The sequence below is a fragment of the Teleopsis dalmanni genome, unplaced genomic scaffold (assembly GCF_002237135.1).
Source record: "Teleopsis dalmanni isolate 2A unplaced genomic scaffold, ASM223713v2 unscaffolded_contig_0783, whole genome shotgun sequence".
NCBI lineage: Eukaryota > Metazoa > Arthropoda > Insecta > Diptera > Diopsidae > Teleopsis > Teleopsis dalmanni.
The window spans coordinates 1-9016 of NW_024032165.1; the positions used below are offsets into that span (position 1 = coordinate 1).

Genomic DNA, 9016 nt, shown 5'->3' on the forward strand with positions numbered 1-9016 from the left:
CAGAATAGATGTTTGGTGAGAACAAAAAGCAAATACATCAACGTCACAATTTATTTGTCGACGACCCCAATTTGGATAAAAAGAGGTATGACCAATTGGCATTGCAATGCCGTCCCTTCCACTCGAAGTGTGTATCGTTACAACATAATTTGCATCGGTTATTGATAAGCGTTGTGAAGGATCGGTTATATTAATAAAAGGCAGTGCTGCATCAAGACCAACAATTGATTCAATTTTGCCTAATTTAACTTGTTTTCCTGCAAAACCAGCAATATGTGCTCCCAAACTATGTCCAATTACAACCAATTCGTTAAAATTTAATCCATAATTGGAATGCAAAAAGTCAATTAATTTTGCGACTGCTGTACCTACTTCAGGATATACTTTCGATGCGACTGTTATGTATTCCGTAAAGGAATACTTGCTCCAATCAACAGCAATCACATTATAGTCTCCTGTCGCTAAATATGCTTCTCTTATAGGACGATTTGGTACTTGCTCATAGGATGCAAGAAATCCATGAATAATAAATCTAGGAATTTAAAGGAATATTTCATTCAAAATATGCAATATATATGGTAATAATTATCAAATATTGTAATTTGTGTATTGTAATTTGTAAACATTGAAAAATTTTAAAATAGTACTCACTTGGTCTTACGTGAACTATCGTAATTGGACACTGCTACAGAATTGTCTTTATAACTGATTATTTGTGGATCTTCCGGATTTTGATTAGTGTAGAGGTAGAACTTAACACTATTAAGAACGTCCAATGGGTTTATTACAGCATTATTCGCAACTGAAAAATCTGTGGTTGGATTGGGATCATAGAATAAGGTTTTTACTTAGTTACTGCAAATATTATTTATTCAATGTATATTACCAAAATATGCGAAAATTAATAGAATTATATATGTCTTCATGTTGAACGAAATAAAACTTTCTGATGAACTCTCAGAAAATGTTCGAACTTATATATTGTCGAAAGTAACTAGTTTATTTAAATAAGTTTTATGATAGATTACCTTTAATGACTTTTTTATAGATAATTGTTCAGATATTTTAAGCTAATTACCTCAATTCAGAAATTGCTCTAAGTTCGTTATCATTTGTTATTATAGTTATTCGACAAGTACCTTAATTGATACTATATTGGCAGGTCATGTAGCCTATTCTATGTATTTGCCTTTTATTGTTTGGCCTATCCTGTAATTTATATTGGTATTTTACAAGTTCATCTTCAGAGAAAGGATCTTAAACTATTGCACAAAAATATTATACTTTATACAAACGGACGTAACACGATTCTTTTGTTACGAATACTAAGTCGGGTTCTCATGACATGTACCCACAGCTACAATATGACATTATGCATAATTTTTATTTTGAAAACACTCAGCACATATCGAGCCTACTTTTTAAATGTAGAGGAGGTCTTTTTTATCTGAACGGTACAGAATTTAATATATCTAAACGTGATTGTTCTTTGTGTAATCGTCATGAAATAGAAAATATATGTCATATTATTGGTGTCTGTTCAAATTTCAGAGAACATAGACGTATTTTTTTTTTTGATAAAGCATTTCTGTCCGAAGAAGAAGTGAAAGCCTTATTAAACGGTAGCAATATTTATAAACTATATAAATTTATGAAAAATGCTTTAAGTCGGAAGATTAGAAGAAGATTAATTATTGATGAATTTATATAAATAATAATGTTAATAATATACACCATAGTGTTAATAATATGTGTGCCAATCTGACACACAACAAATATGTTATTGTCAATTTGGATTTTAAATAAAATTCTATGAATTTGGTAAGTGCTGTATAAATTTTTTGAATCACTAAATAATAATAATAATAATAATTCATTTTTTTTATCTGAACTCATTCATATGGTACAAAATATTTAGTTTATGCATTTACATAAATAAATAATTATATACGAACTGCAAATCAACTGACTTTTCAGCAATCAGCAAAGCATTTAACTAATAAAAATAAAATATAGTAATTAAGTTAACTGTTGATAATATATGGGTAATAAGCTCTAAGTTACATTAAATATGTAACTATTCTGAATTTACTTGTATATATTTATATATATATTCATATATATATAAATTTAAATTTTCAAAATTAATTTATAAAAATAAAATTATTTTAATTAAATATTTACATATAGAAATATATAGAATATAGAATATAAATACAGAAACGACTTTTATTTGCAACAATCTTAAAATAGGAATTTAAGTATTTAGTGTCGTGCTAATCATTTTTTTAACAGATTATTTGTCATATACGTATATTTAACATTTGTAGTGCATAACATAATAAATTGAAATGGTGCAATATCAGAAACACAATGCTATAAATGCTTTCCAACTGAATTTATAAATACCCCAGTTTCAATTTAAAACTAATTTACTGCTTTTACCAACATTTAAATAGTATTCGTCCTTAGTACTAAAATAATATATTCCGTCAACCCTTTCTATATCCAAAGGATCACCAAGCCGAACATCAACCAATTTATTGCAACCTATCTTTTCTTTTATTTCTTCGAAATTATCACACTGATATATAGGTGCATACGATTTCCCTCTTATTGAATCAGAATAAACTACGTTCGCAGTGTTATGCGAACAACCACCAAGTAAATCGATTCCGCAAAATGGGAGTCCACGTCCCCAATTTGGATAAAATGTCATATCTCCAATTGGTCTTAAGAAACCCTCGCGACCACCAGTAACTTGTAGAGTTAAAACAAATTTAGCGTCAGTCCTTGATAAGTGAGTCGAATTTAGGGGATAAAAATATAATGGTAATGCTGGATCGGATCCGACAATAGCACCAATTTTACCGCGTAATACGTTTTTACCACAATATCCAGCAATATGTGCACCCAAGCTATGACCTATCACAACTAATTGGTCGAAATCTAAACCAAAGTTTTCATTTAGTAAGTCTACGAAATCAGCCACTATTTTTCCAACTTCGGGAACTCGTTTCACAGCTTGTGTATAAACGGAATGTGCATAAAAACTCCAATCAACGCTTATTACGTTATAGTCACCTGTTGCTAAATAAGCATTTCTGACTGGAGGATTTGGTGTCCTTTCATAACTGGATCTCCAACCATGTATAATAATCCTGGAAGAAGAAAAAAATTACATCATTCCATATAATTAATTTTTAATACATACATTACTTACTTGGTTCTATGTTCGGGATTGTAGTTGGATATATTTATTGAATTTAAATCATATATAGATAAGATCTGTGGATCTTTGGGATTCTCACGAGTGAAAAGGTAAAACTTTACTATATCAGTACCATTTCTTCCAGCAGATCCTTTGGTTGCTACTACTGAATGCGTTTAAATGACTTAAAATATTAAATTAAAATTATTTTTATCACATTTAGTACTTACATAACAATAAAAATATGCTGGAAAATATATGAACAATTAAGTGTTTACACATTGCGAATAAATTGTTAATGTGACATAAAAATTTGTTCTTTTGCCATTTATATACTGGAACCTCTAAGTAAAATTTCCAACACTTGTTTTATATAGTTTTATGCCCCCATGAATGAGTAAATAATTTATTCATTCAAAATAATTAAGTAATAATTTTTACAAAATTTACATAAATAATAACAATACATGCTGTACCATATACTCGTATGTACTTTAAATAGCATCTAACATATAATAAGCTACGTGCTCTATAAATATTTTTTTGTATCTAAATATATTAGTTGAGTTGTGAAAGTACTATCCGAATAAGTTCCAATATCTGATGCTATCTATTATTAACCAATGAAACTTTCAAAATACTTGCATTTTTAGAATTTTACTCTACTGTTTGATGATGTTACAATGATTTCTTAATTATTTAAGAGTAATACTTTTAATGTTAACATAAATACATAAAATTAAAAGAAGTAATATCAATAGTACTTTGAGCAATTTATGCATTAATAACCATCCAGAAACTTCAGAAGAATTGGATAACTGTATACAGAACCTGACGCATCTATTAAAACAGGCCTTAGATAGCTGCTCTACCCTCAAAGATAGAAAACCATGTAGTTATTTTAACTTACCGCAGCATATTAAAAACATGATTAGAAATCGAAATAGAGTCCGGAAATTTGCTCAAATAACGGGTGACCCAGAGAGCAGAAGAGAGGCCAATCGTCTTTCAAATGAAATCAGGAAAAGGATCTATGCATTTAAAAATATAAAATGGGGTGATTTTCTGATGGGTCTTGAAACAGGGGATAAAACCTTCTGGGCCATGAATAAGTACTTCAGGTTGAAGCGTAAGCCAGTAATACCACCTAATACCACTAATACCACCTCAAGCTAGGTAAATTTCCTAAGTTCTGGAAGCTGGCCACAGTCATTGTCTTCCCAAAACCTGATAAGAATCCAGAATTCCCGCAGAACTGGCGCCCCATAAGCCTGCTATCAACCATAGGAAAGCTTGCCGAAAGGGTAATTCTTAGCAGATTAAATGATGTAGTGGCTTTACGCAATATACTCCCTGACGAACAATTTGGCTTTAGGAATGACCTGTCCACGGAGCTTGAAACTGGCTAGAACGACCCAAATGATCCCAACAGCCCTTAGTAGAAGAGAGTCAACTGGAATGATCATTTTTGATATTTCTAAAGCTTTTGACAAGGTCTGGCATGATGGTCTGATAGTTAAAATGTCTCATCTAGGTGTTCCAGGCAGACTAACTAAGATCATTGGCAGCTTCCTACGTGGGAGGTCCTTTCGCACGAAAATCAACAGCGCTCTCTCGTCAGTCCGATCTATAGAAGCAGGGGTTCCTCAGGGATCGCCACTTTCCCCCACTCTCTACAACATTTATACATCTGATATTCCAATGTTAGGTCCCTCGACTCTGGCGTTATATGCTGACGATACGTGTATGTTATACTCAGATAAATGTGCTCTCAACATAACGAACACACTTCAAGAGCATATAAACCTCATTCTGGAGTATTTTCAGAAATGGAAAATAAAAATCAAAAATGAAAAAACTAAGGCTCTGTTTATAACGCGTAAGTGGAGACAGAATCCGTCGAGAGTAAGAGTGGGTGATATGGTGATAAACTGGGAGGATAGCGTTAAATATCTCGGCATCATGTTGGACAAACGATTCACATGGCTTAAACATGTTCAACTGAAAAGAATTAGCTGTGCCAAAATTCTTCATTACCTCCAACCACTATTTAGAAAAGAAAACCTCAATGCTAAGAACAGGAAACTGATATATAACCAAATAATTTGTCCTTCACTTCTATATGGTTGTGTAGCGTTTAGCAAAGCTTCAAACACTACTATTCACCAATTAGAAATTGCACAAAGCCAGGCTCTGAGAAGACTTTTCAAAGTTCCTTGGTATATTAGGACGAATGACATCCTTAGGGACCTCAAGATTGATCCCATCAAAAAATACATAAAGGATAGAGCCTTGAAATTATTTGCGAAATCTGACAGACTTACTAACACCGCATTATCAAATCTCAGAATGGTTACAGGCTCCTCGGGGAGGTATGCAGATCTGAGGTCAATTATTACTTAGTCTGATGATGTGATAAATAATAATCCAGTCAAGGCGCAAAGGGGGGTTTTGTAGAAATCTCGCAGTTAATATGGAGTAAAAGTGCTCAGGTGCACTGACTCAACTTCCCTCAACATAATAATTGAGCAATTTAACCTTTCTGAAATCATAAAAATATATTTTATTTTAACTTTTCATTAATTTAGTTATTTTTTAAAACTTATTGTCTTAATCAAATTAGTAAGTGATAGCAGAGATTCGAACCTTTATGTTTAGCCAAACTCATAACAAAGGCGGTAATCATATGTAAAATATTTTTTTTACTATTACCCATCACTATTGAATAATATTCCGATTTCGTTCTGTTTCAACAACAATTACTAATAGTATCAGGTTTATAAAGCCGATCAAGCAATTTTATTAGGAATAAAAGCCAGCGACCATTTCATTGACCATTGACATTTATTCAATAACTACTAGTCAACATAGTGTTAAACACAATCAACATCAGGTAAAAAAATACATAGCACCAAAAATTTTATTAAAATAATCGTTCTGAGTCCATGAAATATAATAATATCGACATCGTATCGTAGTGTCGGTCTTCACACTTAGTAGTAACAGAAAATGAATTTAAGTAGTCACCCATTTTGACAATTAAACTGCAATAAGCACTATAATAATTTTTAATTATTACTGTTAAAATGAAGATAACCAAAGATTTTTAACCAAAGGTTAAGAAAAATATACGATAATATAAATATACTCATTTTACCGACGGTCGAAAGACGTGCTCAAAGTGTAGTGCTCAACTTAACTCAAATGTATACATAACAGTGGCAATAAATCGACAAAAAATTTATTAAAAATTCATAAATTTGAAACTGCAAGTATGTAGCGTCTATGATTAAATCGTATACACCGCTTAAGTGTGACAATTATTTTCATACTTCATTGTTTACAATGGGTTTCGTTTCCAGTACTTTTTGACTTGCTTAGAGAAGAAGATTGAGACTAAGTCTAAGTAAAAATAAACCTTATCAACAAAACAAAAAACTTGAAAAAATTATATAGTGTTTTTTTTTAAATTTATTTTAAGCTTTTAAAATTTTTATTGGGTAAAATATAATTTAAAGTAATATTTATAAGTTTAATTACCTTAAAATGGATAAAAATAAAAAAATAAAATCAAAAAAGTAAAAAAATTGAAAACTTAATTACAATTAATTAATTACAATTATGTATTGAATATAATGATGATAATTAAATAAAAATTGATAGGACGTTACTATCCTTAATATCGAAATAAAAGATTCCCGGTAATCTTTTCACAATCAAGGGGTCCCCAACTTGTATATCAACTTCTTTATTGCAACCAGTTTCTTGTAGAATTTCATCAAATGAGCTACACTGATATATGGGTGCAAATGAATAACCTCTCACTCCAGCTGCATAAATCAAATTTGCTCGTAGGTGTGGACAAAAGCCAAAAATGTCAATAGCACAGCTTTCGAGAGTCCGACCCCAATTTGGATAAAAGGAAGTATGCCCTACAGGTTCAATGACACCTTGTCGTCCAATTGTAGCATGGATAGTAACAACATAATTGGCATCGGTTTTTGTCAAAGTTTGAGATGGATCATCAACATCGATAAATGGCCGAGCCGGATCAATTCCAACGATAGCTTCGATTTTACCAAGCTTAACTTGTTTGCCTGTAAAACCAGCAACATGTGCTCCCAAACTATGTCCAATTACAACCAATTCATTAAAATTCAATTCAAATTTGATGTGTAAAAAATCAATTAATTTTGCTACTGAAACGGCTACATCAGGTAATACTTTCGATGCGACTGATATATACGGCATATAGGCATACTTGCTCCAATCAACAGCAATAATATTATAGCTTCCCGTTGCAAAATAAGCCTCTCTTATCGGACGATTTGGAGTTGTCAAGTGAGACGAAAGAAAACCATGAATAATGAACCTAAGGATTGAAAAATGTATCAATATTTTTAGAAAAAGTATATATACACACGTTTAATTTATATACAAATTTAAAAATGGCACTCACTTGGTCTGATGCGAAGAATTGTAATTCGAGGATCTAATTGAATTTTCATCATTTGCATTGATTATTTGTGGATCATCCGGATTTTGTTTAGTGTACAGATAAAATTTGACACTCTCAACAACGTCCAATGGGTCTATAGCAGCATTAATTCCAACTAAAAAATTTATAATTTATATTTTATATATATAGTATTTATATAATTTTTAATACCAAAATATGTTGAAAAACATAATAGGATTAAATACGTGTGCATATTGAATAAAATTCACTGTCAACTAAACGTTTAGAAAATTGTTTCGCTTAAATATTATTCAAAGTAACCACTTTATTCAAATTAGTTTTGTTATAGATTATTTTTAATTAGTTTTAGAGATAATTTTAAAAATATACCTCAAACTAATTACTTTAACACAGATAAAAATTAACATAATAATTAAATTTTATAAATAAAAATAATATAATAATTTGTAATTTGGATTTGTATTATGATCCAATTCTAGTTCTAATTTGACAGGCATGAGTTCTAGGCCTGGTACTTGCAGTCCAAACAAATTATATATGGACTATAAACTAATTAAAACATAAGTATAAGACCACTGATGATGAGTACTTGGCAACACTCGAAACAGCGTTGTATAGTCAGCCAAATTTCAATGAATTAACTAAATTTTTGTTGTTGTCTTTTCATTTCTATTTTATTCTATTTAAAAGTTAGAACTTTTAATTAGTTTCTTTTCGCCATAGGACACGTCACTCTCGACAAGAAAATATTAACATTAAAAAATTTAATTATGTTTTATTTTGAATAATAATATTAATTCACAAATAAAATACAAATTGTGTTTCACTTTTAAGAAAAATATAATATTAGTCTTCTTAAGTAGATAGACATACATTGGTCTAGCATCTGAACTAAGGAATTGGATTAGAAGTCGTGCTTAACAAATGATCAGCTACTCATAGTAAAGCAAAACATGGCTTAAATTATAAAATATATTTATTAAATAAATATATTAAAAAATATAAAAATCTGTTTATGCATTTTACGGTATTTTTTTTATTATATACACATGTAAAAACTTATTTAATACAATTAAATTTTTATATTAATTAAAAAATTATTAAACAATAGTTTAATAATATTTTATTTTATTTTTAATAGTTTTATTACTATTGTTTATAGTAGTAAACAACTAACAACATTTCCTGAATGCATAGAAAACAAAACTGAAGAAAACTGAGAAAAGGGAAAAGGTGTATGGAAGCCCATAGAAAAGGAAGGGATATGCAGTCTATTACGAAACTTTTACCCGGGGCCTACGCAGAGCATTTAAATACTCACTCAT

The 9016-nt window shown here is 30.3% G+C and overlaps 2 protein-coding genes across 2 annotated transcripts; both read right to left on the bottom strand.

Annotated features, from left to right (window-relative positions):
• Positions 1 to 36: 36 nt before the first annotated feature.
• Positions 37 to 926, bottom strand: LOC119663703 (pancreatic triacylglycerol lipase-like; the record flags this gene model as incomplete). Its single annotated transcript, XM_038073310.1, has 3 exons — positions 887 to 926; positions 652 to 811; positions 37 to 532 (listed from the first exon to the last, which is right to left on the bottom strand). Coding segments are annotated over exons 1-3 (696 nt in total), but the record flags the coding sequence as incomplete, so codon positions are not given.
• A 1490-nt stretch (positions 927 to 2416) lies between these two features.
• On the bottom strand, positions 2417 to 9016 carry LOC119663701 (lipase member H-like). Its single transcript, XM_038073308.1, has 5 exons — positions 9013 to 9016; positions 7671 to 7824; positions 6883 to 7337; positions 3224 to 3377; positions 2417 to 3161 (listed from the first exon to the last, which is right to left on the bottom strand). Exons 1-5 carry the CDS (start codon positions 9014 to 9016, stop codon positions 2417 to 2419), a joined length of 1512 nt encoding a protein of 503 aa, XP_037929236.1.

Excerpts from the sequence above, each read along its gene's own strand:
- LOC119663701 (XM_038073308.1), bottom strand. Across the intron at positions 3,378-6,882 it reads TTATTTCGATATTAAGGATA|TAGTAGCAACCAAAGGATCT; the intron begins GTAACGTCCTAT and ends AAACGCATTCAG. Across the intron at positions 3,162-3,223 it reads AATCCCGAACATAGAACCAA|GATTATTATACATGGTTGGA; the intron begins GTAAGTAATGTA and ends TTCTTCTTCCAG.